General features: G+C 44.5%; 1 protein-coding gene across 3 annotated transcripts in view; it reads left to right on the top strand.

Moving 5' to 3' along the window:
- Positions 1-10,280, top strand: part of ALG9 (ALG9 alpha-1,2-mannosyltransferase) — a 29,787-nt gene extending 19,507 nt beyond the window's left edge. For 2 of the 3 annotated variants that reach the window (XM_065697049.1, XM_065697050.1), the window contains exon 15: positions 8,474-10,280. In XM_065697049.1, coding sequence (XP_065553121.1) covers positions 8,474-8,597 — 124 coding nt within the window. In that variant the 3' untranslated portion in view covers positions 8,598-10,280. The other variant, XM_065697051.1, reaches the window with a different exon arrangement.
- The last annotated feature ends 7,285 nt before the right edge of the window (positions 10,281-17,565 follow it).

Here is a 17,565-nt window from a genome sequence, read left to right as displayed (position 1 = left end):
GGGGGAAAGATAAATTGGCAAATGCTAGCTTGTAATCTAGTTTCCAGTAAAGGCAGCTTGCTGGCGACAGTGGAACCTTTGTCAAACTTCTGCTTGCAAAATTGATGACTTAGGTTGCTTTGAAGGGTGAAGCTTGCTGGGAAGGGTGTTGAGAAGGACTACTTTTGAAAAGAATCCTCCCTGTGCACTTCTTGCTGAAGTAATGTTTTTAGTTTTGCTTTCTAAGGAGATGAGGTGTAGTTTTCTCCAACAGACTTTTGAATCTGCTGACTTGTTTCAGCTAAATTCAAGGCAGGTGTACGTCAGTCTCAAAGAGCGTGAGATATTAAAGTTTTATGAAAGGTGGCAGACAGAGAGAGGAGGCAGTCTCGTCAAGTCAGCAGGGTCACACCTTTATTAGGCTTCAGAGAATCCATGGGAGAGACCTGTGTTAGAATATGTTTTTTATTAGTTCTGCTGCTCACTGAACAACTTGCTTGTGTGTTTGAACAAGAACTTCTGCGAGCAGCAGAGATTGCAATTGCTCTTCTTCAGGCTAATAAGGGGTGGAATCAGGGTCGTCAGAGTAGTAATGCTGTTAATACATTCCTGCAAATACAGAAACTCTCAGCTGTAAGGAGATGGTTATTTCATATAATGTCATTTAAAGCTCTGATCACGTCTGTCACAACAGGACAGCTCTGTAAAAAAAAAAAAAAAAAAAACCAAAAAAAAAAACCTCTTTAAAAAAGCTAACAGAGAGTTCAGTGCCCTCCTATTTTCTATGTGAGACCTTATTACTTCCTAGTAATAGGACCCTCTAGGGAGGGGGGCTGGTAAAAGCAGTTGAACAGTGAGAAAGAGTGATAAGGTTAGAGCAGCTCCCAGGAGTGCTCTAATGTTCCTAGCTTGCTGACACAAACAAGTTTTTTTGGCAAGGTCTTTTATGAACTATGTTTTCCAAGAGACCTGCTGTTACATTTGGGCAGGACTTTAGGGAAGGAGAATGAAATGGCCAATGAGTCTTGTTAATGAGGCAAAAGAAGCATCTGTGTTAAGAGTTTTGCAAGGGACTCTGTGCAAAGCATGTACCCCTGCATGTGCCTTTCTGCTTTTAAGACACATTCATGTGTTTTTAAAGCTGGTTTATCTTGCTATCCTCTGCTAAACAGCCAAGCTTTGATTGTCTGGACCGCATCTAAAGTCCTTTGAAGTCAATAAGAGGTACTGAGTCATGTCTAAGTGGCCCTTTAAGCTACCTTGGCTTAACCATGGGTCTGTAATGCTGACTGGAATCAATGCAAGGAGTTAAGCTGGAGTTAAACACGCAGCTCAGTAATGAGCTGAGTCCTTGTCACTCTCTTCACTGCTTTAATGCTGTTTCTGCAAGTCACTCATGAAATTTTTCTTTCTTCTTTTCCCCTTTCCTTCTTATTAGGGGAAATTGATAGGCCTAAGGAATTTCCCTATTTACAGCTAAACCCCTGCATCCTGCCATGCACAAATAATCTGTCTTGCTTACAAATTTAGCTGAATACATAGGTAGATGTGGTGGTGCAGCTCTGTACTTCTAGGGGAAATGCTGTCAAAGTACTTCCTGCCAGACTGAGGCTGGTAACTTTTCCTGAGCTTGGCACTGCAAACCTGTGCAATCATTTTGATTTGATATATGATACTGTGTGCTGCATTTAGAACTAAACTCCGGCTAGATTCCTAAGCTGTATGCTTCTTGTTGGCTAACTGTCTCTGCAAGCCCGCAGCTAAAATCTGGTAACCCACTCAGTACAGGGATGTTGATTTCTGTGTGTGGTCCTTCATGTCTGGCTTGTGAAGGGAGAGTGCATGTGACTGTTACCACTGGAAGTAATAGCTTGGCTTGTTATAAAGGTAGCATCTCACTATGGAGCAGCAGGGAGTTGCAGGGAGATCCTGAAACTTCAGAGCATTCTGACCCTGTAATGATGAGATGTAAAGGGAGAATACTGAGGGTGGGGAAAGCAGAACATACTCACTGGCTATGCAATTGGCAAGACCTTAGAACAGATCATCTAAAGGTGATGGGGAGGAAAGAGGTTCTTTCTAGCTGCTGTGTCCTCCTTAACAAGAGATGCTGTTGCGCTAGTGGCAGACTGGAATAAAAGAGGGTTTGCAGAACGTGTCCCAGGAGGAGATCAGGCAGTAAGACCCTTAGCCCTGCTGGTGTCGCCTGTCAGCCTCCTCTGCTCCTGTTCTTTTTCTGCATGGAAATTCTACATGCTGTTCCTTATCAACGGCTCACAGCTGGAGTAGAGGGGAGGTGTGGTGCCTTCACCAGTGGAGGAGGCCAGGTTGCCATAGCAGCAGGTCTGATTTCCATTCCTGCTGTTAGTACCTTCAGAGCTCCTGCAGTTTGGAGCGCTGGGCTCTGTCCCTTCAGCAGTCGGCAGGTGGGGCAGCTTGAGTGCGCAGTGCTAGTGAAAGACTAGAAGGGCATGTGCATACCTGGGGGGGTACCACTGGTGCTGAGAGAACCAGCAGTGTCTCCTCATCTTGTCACCCTGCTTGTCTGACAGATTCTCTTCCCCCTGAAGGAAAACAGTAAGCCAGAAACCATGGCCCGCCTGTTTTGGTCATGTATTTTATATTTCTTTTTGTGGTTTGGCCTTTGGAGAAGAGGTGGGTGGATGAGTGATTCAGGTGTTCAGCTAAAACTTGGTGCTCCCTCGACTCTGTCCAGGTCTCTTAAACCTTCCCTGTGTTGCAGTTTCCCACTATACCTAAAAGTTTATTAGCTTCCCACTAATCTCCAGGAGTTTGTTGGCAATGAATGAAAGAGTGAGGAGCTTCAACTCTGTAACAGCGGAAGCAGGTAAATACCTATCCATTGTTTTGCATCTGAGTATTGGCATTTTGCTGCAACATCTATAAAGAGGGCTTGCATTTCTGAGCATGTACCACCCCTCTCCCCAGCTCAGCAGAATGACACATCTCAAATCCGGCACCTGCTTCCACACACTTGTGAAATGTCCCCTGCTATTTATGAAATGAAGTACAAAACAGTATGAAAATGAAGCCTTTTTAACAAAAGGGAAGGTGGAACAGAAGTGCCACTTCAGAACTGGGCTGTGAGGGGTGCTGCCAGTGTAGTTTCCAGGTCTGTAGCTCAGTGGCTGCAGAGAAAGGAGCATTTGGGGGAAAAATTCCCATCACACACCTCCCCCCCAAACCCAAACTCCAGCTCTTGTTCTTTGAAAATAAATGACCCCAGCAGTTCAATTCACGCCTGCTGAACTGGAGGCTTCTGGGACTCACTGCGAGTCTCACACTGACGTCAGCAAGTGCAAATGTAAATCTCAGCTGGCTCTGATAAATGGTGCTGCTAATTGAATTAGAGAGCACTCCAAGCCACCAGCTAATTATGCTCCTCAGGAAGCTGCTTTGCCAAGGTCCATTTAATTCTATATTGGCTGAACACTCCGAATCTGGCACAGAAAAGGGGAAATATATTACAGCTCCCCACTGAGGGGCACATATTTTCCAGCTCTTTAGGCTGAGCCGTCTGCTTACTCCAAACGCTTGGGTTTTCCGTAGAAAAAAATATTCTTAGTGCAAAATTAATGATTCGGTCACATTGTTCTAACATATCATTACCCTTGTTTGATAAAAGGCTTTGTTTCATTCCCTTTAGTGGTGCTTTATTCCATGTTACATGACATGTTTTCCCTACTTTTGTTTTATGAGTGGCTAAATTACTTCTTAGGTACTTTGTTGGTACAAAATTTAATGCATAGAGGAAATACAGACATTAATGGGGTTTCAGAGAGCTTTGAGCATGAGTTTCCTGTGTATGCCTATAGTTAAAGGTACTAGGTCCTGCACATGTGGCAGACATTCAACTTCCTCCTTCCTCTTCTTTTTGCCATTCCGTTCTGTTCTTTCTTCTCATGCTTCTTTCTGATTTCTCTTGTTTCTGGGGTAAGAAGTTCAGACTACAAGATGCAGTTTGGAAAAACCTCCCACCACTGTATTTATCTAACTGCTTCCATTCCATGTTAGTCTGACATACTCACTTAGCAGTACTTGCTTCCATTCCAGACATTACACTGACATTAGTAGAACAGGACTTTGTGTTGCTTTCTCCTGAAGTCTGATAGGTAACTGGCAGAAATACCCTCAGTACCAAATGGCACTGTGGTTCTAGCTCTTCTCAGCCTACTGGTGAATGAGCACCTCTGTCCTAACTGGGAGCTTCTCTGGGTGCTGCATCTGTCACTTCCCTAGAAACAAAAAAGCTGGCAAAGAATTCAGACCTCCCCTAGAATGTGGGATACCTCCCGTGTCTGGAGCACAGCAAGAGCTGGGCAGAATTTGCCTCTTGATTAGCTCCAGCCTAACACCCACCACTGAAGGAGCCTTGCTGCATCTCTGTTCCAGTAGCATGGGACTATACTCTTGGCTACCCAGCTTGGAGTGATTGTGGCCTTGATCTTGGTACCAATATGCTGCTTTGGAGCTCTATGCTGATTAAGGCTACGCACACTCACAGTCTCTGGGGGACAAATTTAGAAGCAAATGCAAATAGAACATTATATATATTCACTGTCATCCGCCATTCCAACCCCTTCCATGTGCCATCTGTTGTTTGAGGTTGTTGAGCCTGACAGAGCAAGGTGACAGGAGGTAAAGGTTTCAATCATGACTTTGTGAGCTATAGGTGCATCAGCAGCCATGGTTCTGATATGGCTGCTGCTGAAAGCAGGCATCCAGGGCTTTGCTACTGTATAGTTACCAGCAGCAGAGAGAGCAGCCTTGTGCTTGTGTCCAGTCTGAATCTCTTTTCAGTGATAAAGTTGCTGCTGAACAAATGCAACGGCTGACCTTATCGCTCTAGGGCAGATATGTTGGTGCTACCATTTACCATGCCATATTCAGGGTTTCATATTTTTCTGTCTGAGATGTGATTCTCTGAGCACATGAATATTACTATTTTTCAGATGCTTCTTTTTACGTTGCCTCTTTTTATCTTGTATCCTTAGTCTGGGTATTTGGAACCAATGTAAACTGTTCCCTTTTCACTTTTGTAAGTCTTGTTAGTGAAGAGTCATTTTTCTATGGCAGCAGCAGCCTGACTAACACCTGGTGGAAACCAAGAACTCCTTGACAGTTTGAGTAATACATCATTTCACTTTTGGGGTCTTCTGGCTAAATGAATTTTACAGCTCTTTGTTCCAGGAGCATGTACTTGTTTTGGGGGAGGAGTACAGGATTGTAGATCAGCTGTGGCCTTTATATACTAATTCACTGGATTGTTATTTGTCGTGAGTACCTTGGCATTATGTATGACATCCACTGGTGGGAAGAGCAGCTATCTTTCTGCTCTATGTTTCTCATCATTTTCCACCCTCAGTATTTTTTCCCATCAGTCATTCCTGCCTCTCCTTTTTTCAAACAGTGTTCTCCCGTTTTACTGCTGATGTAAACTGTGAAGCAGTGAACACTGACATTTAAACTGCTGCTAGTAAGGGCTGAGTTACCAGCAAAGTTAAGAGCATATAGAGAGCTTTTGTTGCTCAGGGCTGTTGTTTCAGGCTGTCTGCAAACTCGGGGTAGTTACACTAACCTGGCTTATATGGGAGGCTAGTTTTGCTACCAGCAGCTCCTGGAATATCCTTTTGTTCTAAAAAGCAAAAGCTGAATCCTGCACATTCTGAACTTATGCCATAAAGACCACATGAGCACAACCATGTGAGCTGCATTGGGCCTGTATTCCAGAATGCTAAAGAAGTAAAAGGTATAAGGAGTGCTTCTCACAAAAAGTAGAAAGAAGAGGAAGTACAGAGAGGATAGTGGTGTTACTGCACAACTATGAGGGGTACCAGCACTGAGGGTAAATACAGGTGCTTAGTTTCATTTCATCCAGCAATTAGACCCACCATTACTGGGTGCCCACTGCACCGTACAGTGCTGGCCTGGGCAAGCAGCCGGTATGTAAATGCATCCAGGTCAAGGGGAGTATGTGAAGTGGGTGCTGTTGTCTGAGTGCTGTCAGCTCTGTGTCTTGACTGAGCAAGTGAAAGCATTTTCAGTGCTATGGACTGTATACTTGGGACCTCAGCCATGGGCTGAAGGTGCTGCCTTCCTCTCTGTCCCTGAGCTGAGTCACACAAGACTATTTCAACAGATTACTTCATTTTAACCCAAACACGCATCCTGAGCTCTGGGGATTTTGGGCTAGTTTCTGTACCATTCTTAGGATGTAGCAGCAAGCTGGTACTCTACCTTATTTTTCATTTTCCTTCATGTAAACAGCATCCCAAGCAGCTTGAACACAATTGCTTTTTCTTGTTTTTCTTCTGCTTTGCTAAAGGGAATTGAACTGAAACCACACCAGTCACAGAGAACAGCCATGGTAGGAATGGTGGGTTGTCAGGCTCAGAGGAGGAGATACCAGAATAAGTTCAGCAATGACATGATGTTCATTAGCCACAAGAGATGGAGGAGGCAAATCAAGCATTTGTTTTCAAAGGGATGCCTTTGCTTCTAGTGACTGGCAGGAGGGCTGACCTCCAATTTCCAGGCACAAGGAAATGACAGCTGCAAAAACTGTTCCTTGTTCAGAATACACCAAAATTACCATCTTCTGCATAGTTATTTGCTACTAAGAGATTCTGCTTTGAACATGTTCTGATTCCAGCACCTCAGGAATTCACAAAGAGCAGCCATTTCCAGTGATTCTTTAATTTAGAAACTTCGATGGGTGCTTTACAATTTGTAAAGAGCCTAAGTATTATCACTGAGCTTTTTGTTCTTCCAAGTGAAGCAATCAGCATTTTCATATCCTAAAGCACAAACCCAGTGTTTGGCAAAAAGCAGGCTTACAAGATGCTGGATGTTGAAAGGAGGCAATCTCACAGTTAGGAGGACTTGTAAATTTTAGGAATTCAGACTTGTTCAGCCTCTCTGAGGATAGATAATACTTTCTGCCTCAGTTTCCCCTCTCCACTGTTTAGTCTGTCACTTTGTTTAAAGAGGGAAGATTTCATCTGACAAAAATGCCTTGCTTTGTGCTTGTGTGGCATCTTATGTAACAGGACCCTGCTGCTGAGTGGCGCTATGCCAAGGCAAGTAGGTATCACCATTCTTTTCCTGGACTGTCTTTTACTCCAGGTTGCAGGAGATGAATTACAGTAAGGCTGTCTAAGAACCCTAGAAGCCTCCAGGGAGATGTAGTTCACAGTGGCAGTTCCTGCCATTGTTTTTTTAGGCTGCATTTTTGAAAGATATCCAGTGCTGTCTTATAATAAGCAAACAAAATGTTTTTCAGCTTTCTTCTGAAAAAGTGACTTGGGTGTCCAGAACGTTGGCTGTGTTACCAGCAAAGCCAAATGAATTGCAGTGACTAGCAAGTATGTGCTGGACCTGTACCATCCCTGACCACTTAGCATGCTGCAAGTCAAATTTGAGTGCTGCTGCTGCTTTTCCAAGCTTTATGTGGATGGACTTAGAGTTATGTCTGTGAAGGGTGGATAGTTTACCAACAAGTTGATCTTGAAGACAGAACCTTCAATGCAGAGTAAGCAAGACTCTGCTCCAGCCCTGTTTTCAATAAGTTGCTCAATTTTTGAAGCCTCTACCAAGGTTCAGTGTTGCTGCTGAAGGACATTTTATTTGTCTGCTTCACATTTAAACCTGGATTGTACTATTAGTTTGCTCAGTAGAGAATACGTGCATTTAAAATGTACTCGGCTAGCACAGCTCCAGCAATTAGCAGCCAAACAAAAAGTACTAATTTGATGGAGCCATTAAACCCTCCATGCTTGAGTACTCCAGTGGTCCAATTGTTGCAAAGTGCTGTGAAATGCCAGCTCCCAGCACCAGCAGGGCATGCAGTGAATGCTGGCAGCCTGCGGCAAACTCCCTTGTAGGCTTTAGAGCAGTCCATCCCTCTTTAATTCAATACCTTCAACACAAGAGCAAAACTTCAAAATGCCAATGCCCATCAAAGCTTCTGTCTGCTCTCCAGACGTGTGGAGGAATAGGCAGCCAGAAAGATTGGCTAGAAAAGAGGAGACGCCAGGAGCTAAATGCAGCCTTGCTATTTTCACCTTCATAGTGTGCCCTGAGGAATGGGAGGCCTGTCTCTCTGTGTGATACCAAAGGCCCCCAGGGCTGTATTGCCTGCTTTTTGGACGGTGACATCTGGGATCTAAGTTTCTTTCAATAATTACACTACCTTCCTGCTCTCTCTCCCTCCTAGCCCTACTGCAATGGACAATCAGCATGATGAAAAACTGGGCTGGCTGCTGCTCTTAAACTGGTGGTGCTGGAACAAACCAGCTTCAGTCCCACTGACAAGGAGAAAATGGAACTAGGCTTTATATGCCTGAACCATTAGCATTCCTCATGTCACTGACTAACCAGCCCAAATCTTTTGCAAAGCCTCATTTGTACCATTTTGACCGTACAAGCAAATGAGCACTTTAAGGATGATTTGTTTTTTCCTTTCTGGTTCCAGGTCCTCAATGCTGCTGCGTGCATTCTACATCCCTCTCCTCTCAGAACAGTACACATGGTATGCAAACTATACTATTCTGAAAGCCCGGAGGTTGAAGCAAACCAGGAAAAAAATAGGAGGCTAGCAACACACCTGGGCATCAAAATCAAGGGCATCTGCTGACACTCTTGGACAGCTGCCTGAACCATCTTCAGTCCCCTTTTTGAAAGACTGTGCTTATAAGATTTATGAACAAAGATTTCCCATGAAGTGATTTCACTCTGCAAGCTTCCAGCTGTAAAAAGGGTGCATCATCTGCTTTCAGTTCTCGGTGTCAGGTCTCTGCTCTGCCTACACGGAACATATTGGTAAGAAACCATTTGAAAATCCAGCAGCCACCTACGAACGTATTATCCCTGCTGCTCCCTGTGTTATTATATATTGCACCAGAGAAGAGAAAGATGGAAAAGAAAAAGGAATGACAGTGTGAGGTTCTACGCCAGGTTGCAATCGGGCACTGGGAAAATCCAGCTCAGCCTCTCTCTCCCACTGCCCCACATCCACTGTCCTCATCTGCTTAAGTAGTGTTCACCTTCTGCTGTGGAATTATTTTCAGGTAACAACATTTAGGTTTTTTTTTTCTTTTTTAACAAAAACAAGGGGAAGAGGAAAACGCCTGAGAGACAATTAACTGCCATACACAACCTCAAGGAATGAAGTAGCATGCACCACAGAAACAGCCTGCAGTTGCTCTGTCCAGGAGATGCTTTCAAGGATGTGCTTTTCGGAGAAAACCCCTCAAACTTAGGAGATGAATCAGTTAACTGTTTTAATGGAATCAAGAGTGAGGGTTTTATGTGTGAAACCAAGGGTTTGTTTGGTATTTGTAATATTTTTGTAAAGATACCTGTAATATCCTCTGAATTCTAGACTACAGCATCTTAAAATTTCTGGAAACATCCAGAGAGGAGAAGGATTAAACCTATTTTTTTTTTTTTTTGCAGTTCTGTTTCCCAGAATAGACAGTATGTGTTAAATGAGTACAATATGCTTCAGAGCAATGCTGTATTTATTATATCTCCATTTTTAAAACATGCAGTATCAGAAGCTAGATGGAGTTGTTTTCACTCGCATCCTTGGAACTCTGTGGGGATGAGATGGCATGAGATGGAGCAGAAAGGAAGTTCCTTTTCCCAAAAGGCTGCACAAGCTCAGTGCCCCACTGTGACTGTGATTAGATTGGTGTGTGTGTGCAGTGACAGAGCAGGTGGATCAAGAAGCAGATCTGTATGTTTGGAAGCTGTTAGGATACAAACAGTAAAGCATGTGCCTCTGAAGATACATGTGTTGGTCCAGGTGCAGAATGCAGTGCTAGGGAGGTTTCTTGGGTAGTCTGCAGGTTAACAGCTGAGCAGGATGTGAAGGGCAGGCTCTACCACTGAGGCTGTGATCTAACATGCTGCTACTGGGACAAAGCAGAAGGAACTGGATGAGGAGCAAGGCATGGGCTGAAAATATCAAATGAAACAAAATACCACCCTTCATAAGAGTCAAATGTGGAGCTTCAAGGATTTCGTTCAAGCAACTGGTGTCTTGGCTGAGCTGGTCTGGAAGCTCAGAGTCACATTGCAGATCAGTGGTGCAGTGTCTGTCTTCATACTATTCCCCCACATACCTCCAGCCAGCTCTACCCCTCATAAAAGTTTACATGTGTTGAACAGGGCTTTATGGTGCCTGTAAATCAAAACCAAAACTCTTGCCCTGCTTGTTGCCTCTCCCTTTGCTAATCCCGACCTTAAATCAAATAAAGAAACAAATGCACCTCTCACTGGTGCTGTTTGTGTGACTGTTCCATGTTGTCATAGCCTGTAACCTCATGTTTAATGTGAAAAGACAGTACAGTAAACAACCATTTCAAATTACGCTGGCAGCTCCACCTTCCTCTCCAGGTTGGGGTGGTGGTGGGAGACTGATAACTTGACAATAATTAGGAGTTATCAGTGTTTTCCAGAGGAGTGCAGCCAATGGTAGAAAACATAGGTGCAGCTACAGGTAGTGGACAGCTGGAGAGCTTTGCATTCCAGACTTTCAAATCAAGGCAGGGACTATGTTTTGCTGCTTACCATGCAGACAGGTGGAGTCTGTCCTGCCACCTGGAGAATTTGCAGGCTAAAGAGATGAAGCAGAGAAAGAGAAGGTTGTTGCTGTTGCTTGATGACAAGAGTAGGTCATGTTTTAATGCTGATTTCATGGGGAAGTCTCAGTTCTGCAAAGAACTTAACCCAACAACTCATTTAAGGTCACATGTGAAGTCTGCCTGCAAGTTCTTTCTCATCTAGTGAGTTTTTGGCACAGAACCAGCTTTCTTGGCAGCAGGTGAAAGAGCCAGGGCCTCTCTTCCTTAAGTCCCTGCTAATGCATAATTGTCAGGGGTAGTGCTACCAGCAGCCAGGATGTAGCATATAGGTAATCTGTCAATCTCATCTGAGATGACTGGGAATTGCTGCTAATTTTTGTTTCTATCATAACAATTGAGCCAGAGGTGAGACTTCTGAAATATTAATGCTCCCTCATGTTTTCATAATTCACAGGTCAGGACTATTGCACTCTGTGCAGTGATGAGATTAAGCAAAAGAAAATATCAGTAGCAAGGAGATTGCTAGGAAATAACCACATTTGGTGGAGTGAGCAGTACAAGTCCAAGGAGCACGTGCACTGGAAGCTGAGGAAGAGACTAGGAACTGCCTACCTGACTCAAGTTTAGCTGAATAAAGGATCTTGCTTTTTGAATATGGATGTGGATGCAAAGAAGTTTGTGCCAAAAGGTGGAGCTGCATCCAAACCAAAACATTTTAAAAGGTATTTTGTAGTTTGCTTTTCTGCTGTTGTTAGCAAGATTGAGGGAGGGGCTTCTTTTTTGTTTTATTATTTTTCTTCTATTTTTGCTTTGACCCTAATTAAAACTAATGTATGATCTCATGGTGAGGAGGCAGGTTTGGGACAGCTAGTTTATGATCTTTGTTAGAAAATAAATCAAGTCTTGTGGTTTGTGAGCTTGTGGGTAAAGGGTCAAACCACAAATTGCTGATCTGTCTCAGCTGGATTCCCTGCCTAGAGTTGCCTCAGGCAGAGAGGGGTGTTGTGACCAAACCTGTTCGGTAGCACATCAGAACTGTGTAGGCAATCCACCTTTGTCTCCTTTCTGACTTTGGAGAAAGGGCTCTTCCTATTATTCTTCCTGGCTCTGGAAAAGAAGATTATCTAGATGGCTTTCTACAATGCTGCTAGTGTCCGACCTGACATACTGACAGAAGCTGGTTTCTTGATAGATCAATAGATGGGCACAACCTCGTGGTTGCGACTGCCTGGATCAGGTGTCTGAAGCAGAGAATGTGCAGTGGTTACAGTATTTCTGGCTTCCTCTTTGCTGGCAGTATTTCTCTAAACCAAGGCAGAGAGCAGTGCAAGTTGGACAAGTGCTGCTATGAAATACTGGGACCCAGTAAATTTCATCTTGTCTGAGCTCATCCAGTCTTTGTAACAAGGAGCACCGTGGTAGAGAGTCCCTGAGGAAGCACCAGCAATGAGACAGATTGACACTGTCAGAAATAGGCTGAGGGAAGTCACGATTTCCACAGAACTAGTTTTTTTCTGCTTGTCTGCTGCAGCAGGATTTAAGGTCCCTTTCAGTTTTGCTCCTGCTTTCTCTGCCTGTTCTGGGGTTCAGCTGTAACCTGCTCCAAAGGCAAATGTACGTGTAAGCTAGTCATCTTCACCTGCGGGTTTGTCTGGGCTCAGGGGAGCATTTGAAGAGGGCACTCCTGGACTGAACCATATTTCCAAGGATGTTCAATGTAAATTTGCTCTTGTTTTGACAGGAAAGTAAAAAGGACACTGCATCTCCACGGGGATGATACTTACGCTTTTCTTGACTCAAGGTTTTTTCCTGTTTGAAGTTTTTTGTCTTTTTTTCAGTAGGAAAATTACTTGAAATAATGAACTATGTTAGAAGCCAGGAGCTGAGAATGTGTGTGAAGAAGTAGGGGCAAAAGAGTTGAGGCATGTGGGGCAGATACCTCGAACATGAGTAACAGTTAATGAAATGTTGAAGCCTGCACATAGGCTGGGAAGGCATCAGGCTGACTTAGCTGAGGATGCCCCAGGCCAGCTGTCAGGTGTGACTGGCAGATCTTCACAGGAGCTGGTTGTTCTAGGATAGGTACATGGCTTATTGACAGCTGGTCTGTCATGTCAGAGCACAGCTGCTGTTTGGCAGCTCTTCTCTCCATAGGAATGGGGAAGCACTTCCATGTTGCATTGCCAATGTAAAGGAGATTTCTGTAAAGCATGGTGGGGGAACATGATTTCCAAAGCAGACTGTGTATCCTCTGAGTGATAGTGAAGGGACTGGACTTGGGGTTTGGTACCTGGGACAGTGATGGTCAGTGGTCAGATATGGTCCCTTCCAACCCTTGGGATTCTGTGATTCTTTACTGTGATGGTCAAATATTGCTGTTCTTCAGCAAACAATGCTGTTCTTCTCCCCTAATCCCCTGACTTGTTTCTAGGGAGCCTAATGCTTAGACAGTTCTTAGTTGAGGCTTTACTGATAAGTACATGTACTAACCTCAGAAGCAGGGACTATCCTACCATTTGACTTCACCTTTCATCCAACAAAAGGTATCAAGTTAGTACATTACATGTTTATTTAGTTTTTGTAAGAGGGCTTAAAGTAGCAGTGGAAAGAAGCCTTGGTAGTGAAATTCTGTGGTTTGAGTGCCTAGCTCTCCAGGCACTGCTGGAGGAAAGAACTGTGAATTTCTTTCTCCTCCAGCAACTGTCAGAACCTGAGCATCATCCCAGCCTTGCTGAGATTCAGCGCATGTCCCCGTGAATAACTGCACATGTCTCTATCTGCTTGCCTGGAGAGGTACTAATGAGGCCCCATCTGTCTGCTTTGCAAACTCAAACTGTGTCTGCTAAGCAGCAAAAAAAGGTCAGGGTGGATGTGCAGAGTGAGAGAGCATCACCCTAGCAGGACTTCTGATCAATGCAGTCCTCTGCTTCCTTCCTGCCTGTTCTTCATCCAGAGGGGAACTGCTGTACAAGACTGTAGAACTGCAACCAGAACAGGACAGTTTTGTTGTAGGATCAGTGAAGAGGCAGGGCCTGAGGCTGGATACAGGGGTGGAGATTCCCTTGTTTCCTCCAAACAAGTGCATGTGACTGGATGCCTCACTAGAGACTAGACTAGAGAATGAGGAAGTTGGGTCCTCTGCAATACTGTCACTCACTTGTAACTCCATGAATCGTGCTTGGGAGATGAATTACTGGGTGTTTAAATATGATTGACAAAACATCATGCTTCAAACTGTTTCTAGAAAAAGGCAAGCTTCTCTGTGTTCCACCTACAACAGAGAAGGCTGCTCTGGCCTTCTCTAGTTTCTAATAATCCACATGACACTGTTGTAAGTACCCCTGCCTGGGGAAGGCGAAGAGATGTCCTCTTGGAAGTTTCCTCTGTCTTGTGTTGAAATGGTCTGGTTGGAAAGACTCTGGCTAGTGAACAGCAGGGTGGAGAGCTGATCACCGCAATTATTCTGCCTCAGAACATGCTGTCCAGGTGCTGCCCTGTGCTGCAGAGCCCAGCCCTGTTTTCTTCCTCATACAAAGGAGAGGCTGTTTTGACCTTTCCCGTTTTTATCTTTCCCTCCTACTTGGCTGGGGAAGCTGCAATTTCAACACATTGTATCTGAGTCAGCAAGAAACAAAAACAGGGCCACTGGATGTGGGTTTTGTGGTGAATTCGTAAGCAGTGTCCCTACTACCAGGTCTGGTTTGAGACCAGCTCAGTGGTTAAGGCAGAGTAGCAAAGATATGCAGACTTCGCTTGTCACCTTGATTTTAGGGACAGGTAGCTTTCCACATCCCTGACATTCTTTCCACTGCTGCAAAATCCTTGAGGCAGGTGCAGTCCTTGCCTACATTTCACAGTGCATTGCACCATGGATTCCTGGACTCTGCTTAGTGCTGGTGCAGGTGTGAGAAACCCATGGGCCAAAGGAAAAAGTGCAGTTATTAGGGTATGTGGCTTCTTAGCTTGCTCTTTCAAGACAAGGAGTGGGTGCTTGGCTTTTCATGGGAGGAGGCTTTTATGCTTCTGCTCCAGCATCTCTGCTGGCTCTCACTGCATCTCTGAAGAGACAGGGCCTGGTGGTACCCTGCTGGCTTGAGCCCACTGCAGCTGGACTTGGATCCTCCTCTAACTCACAGCTTCTCAGGAATATGCTCTGGGGACAAGCAGGAGCTTTCCAGCAGCTTTATGCAATGCTGTCTGAATTACACAATAAAAAAGTCCAAACCCTATTATTAGACTTTGGAAACTGCTGCCTTAGAGACAGGTTTGCTTATAAATATCCATTATTTTCTCTCTGGCTCTTCACTAGGGAAGCTGGCAAGAAAACGAAATCTCTGTGTCTCCAGGATTTGCCTGCCTGTGCTGTTGTTGCTTCTTTCCACCTGAGCTCTTCCAGCCTCCCAAGTTCTAGCTCTGCTAATAAGACATTCACTTCAATATCAGCAGGGTAGCAAATGCAAACTATTTTGGAGTGGGATGGGAAAACAATAAGCAACTGGGCAGAGCACTTGCCATGTAGATACACAGATCAGTTGCTTTGGTGGCTAAAGCAGAAGTGCAGAATCTAGTTTCCTACTCAGCTCCAGCACTCCCCTGTGAGAAAGCCCTAAAGCTTCTTGAAACAGGATGACAACATTTCATTTGTCTGCCCTGTTTGAGGAGGGACAGATTTAAAGACCTCCAGAAATCAGTGGAAATGCTGATTTTAAAAAGCTTTGCCGCATGCCTCCGGACTGCACTGGCTATCTTGTAACATGTGAATATGTCTGGCCTAACAGGACTGTTGTCTCATTCAAGTTTGTTAGCTTTCCCATCTTTATGAAACAGTAGTCTTCTCCCCATGCCAGTTCCACCCAGCAGACTGCCCTAACTCTCCCACCTGCCTGTGCTGCTGCCCTCTCTGTCTCTTTCAGTTGCTTGGCATGAGTACAAACAGGTATGCAAGTCTCCTAGTCTTATCACAGGAATGCATCTCTGGCCTTGGTCAAGGTAAGTAAGCACTGTGCTGCCTGTTGTATGGGGCAGTCTGAACCATGTCTGCTCTTGGCATGCATGAGACTAGAGGGCTGCAGACATCTCATCTTCCTGGATGCTGGTCTTAGTGAGAGCAGAATGCCCTGCCTGAAATCCTGCTGTCAGTAGGAAAGTTTTGACTGTATGTGTGTATGCATGTTGAATTCCTGTGCAAGTTGGGCTGCTGCCTGGCTGTGGGAGAGTCCTCTGTGTGCTTTCCAGATTTCTGCAGACATTTAAAGCTATGCAGTATTGATAGTACACCAGGCAGGGTGGGAAGGTGGAAGTGCTGAACCGGTAGGGAGTGAGGAAACTTGATGCCACCCCACCATGCTGAGAGTTCCCATTCTCCCTTGCTCAGGGATGCAGATAGTCCCTTTGCTACTGTGCACAAGAATTGAGAAGCTGAACCAGGGCCTTCTGGCAAAGCAAGGCCACTCCTTTTCATAAAGCAACCCAGAAGACTCCTGCCTAATTGGGATTATTTTTGGATCTCATTTTCTGTAGAGTTGACACCTATTGACAGATAATCCCCGTCTGTAAGGAAAACTAACAATTAATTGCTTCCTTTCAATTAGGAAGTTATTTCAGTTATTTCCTCTATCTTACAGATTTTGTAACAAATATATTATCTTTCTGGCTGTCCAAAATAAATAGTCATCCTCATGTGGAGCTGGTGCAGAATCCAAGGCTGTACTTGTCTTTCCCAGCAATAGTAGGCCTGGAAATGAGAGTTGCTGTGAAGGAATAGATGCAGTCCTCATTCACTTTTTGACCACAGACAGGTGAGAGGGAATAGTAGTAGCATAGGCAGAGAAGAAATGGGTGATATGATTTCTACTTTTTGTGACAATGTGGAGAACAAGGCAGAACTGCTAACTGTAGGACTTCTTTTATTTTTTCTTACATCATAAAAACTCTGTGGAATTTTGGCCACAGCATATATTCCATGGTATTCAGGCAGGGAGGTATTTTCTCCTAAACACAGGGAAAGAAAAGATTACAGGTGCTTGCCAACAGACTCAGGGTTAATGGAACTACCTCTTAAATGTCAGTTATGGTCTAACATGCCTGCTGCATTAATGATTTACAAGAATAGCAGTGTGTATCTGAGCTTTCATTATGAGAATGGCTGTGATGTCTGTGAGAGTCAGATGATTTTAGAGCTGTGTTACAACCCCCAAAAGCCTTCTTTTAACTTTAGCTGTCAGGCAGTCACCACACAGGGCACTCAGATTCCACTAATAAAGGACTGTGCTTGAGGTAGTCCATGAATTTTAGTGCTTTTTACTCATGAGTTCACAGATGCATTTCTGTGGACTTTTATCTAACACTGGGGTGATGAAAATTGTTGATGTGCTTTTGTGCTTGGTCTTCATGCCCTAAATAGCTTTGGTGAGTTCTCCATCAGCTGACTGAAATGCTGATGGTATTTGGACAGCAAATTCTGCTAAGGAAAGCTGGTGCAGGCAAAAGCTGAGTCGTTCATCTTCTAGAAAGGACTCTTGACAAAAGAGGGCAGACCGGTGTCCAGTATCTCCCCAGCAGGAGCTGGGTTTAGTTTCCTCTTCTGGAGCACTGAAGTTTCTGGCATTCTAACTCTGTGGCCATCCTCCTCCACTGGGACAAGGAGATGTGCACACTCCCCAGGCCTGTTTACCCTTAGTGGTGGTATGTGAATTCCTTGTACATTTTTAGGTTACTCTCTAGAGGCTGCAGGCAGGCTCTGGGATTTCTTTGTACTTGAACAGAGCCATTGTGCAGATCAGTTGTTTAGTACCACCTTCCAGAAATATTTGCTAAGAAGCTTCCTTGAAGTTTTTTGTAAGCCCAGTGTGCTTGCTAACTTGGGAGGGCTCTTCTGTGCCAGAACTGCCCTCACTAAAAAGGAGAATGAGCTGGCTTTTTCCAGTTAACCAGTCAATATTTATTCTTCCAGGCAAGCTGTTAAAATGCTGTTGCT

This window comes from Lathamus discolor, chromosome 17 (genome assembly GCF_037157495.1).
Source record: "Lathamus discolor isolate bLatDis1 chromosome 17, bLatDis1.hap1, whole genome shotgun sequence".
Taxonomy (NCBI): Eukaryota; Metazoa; Chordata; class Aves; order Psittaciformes; family Psittacidae; genus Lathamus; species Lathamus discolor.
The sequence above is the reverse complement of the archived record's forward strand: the minus strand, read 5'-3'. Positions and strand labels throughout refer to the sequence as shown.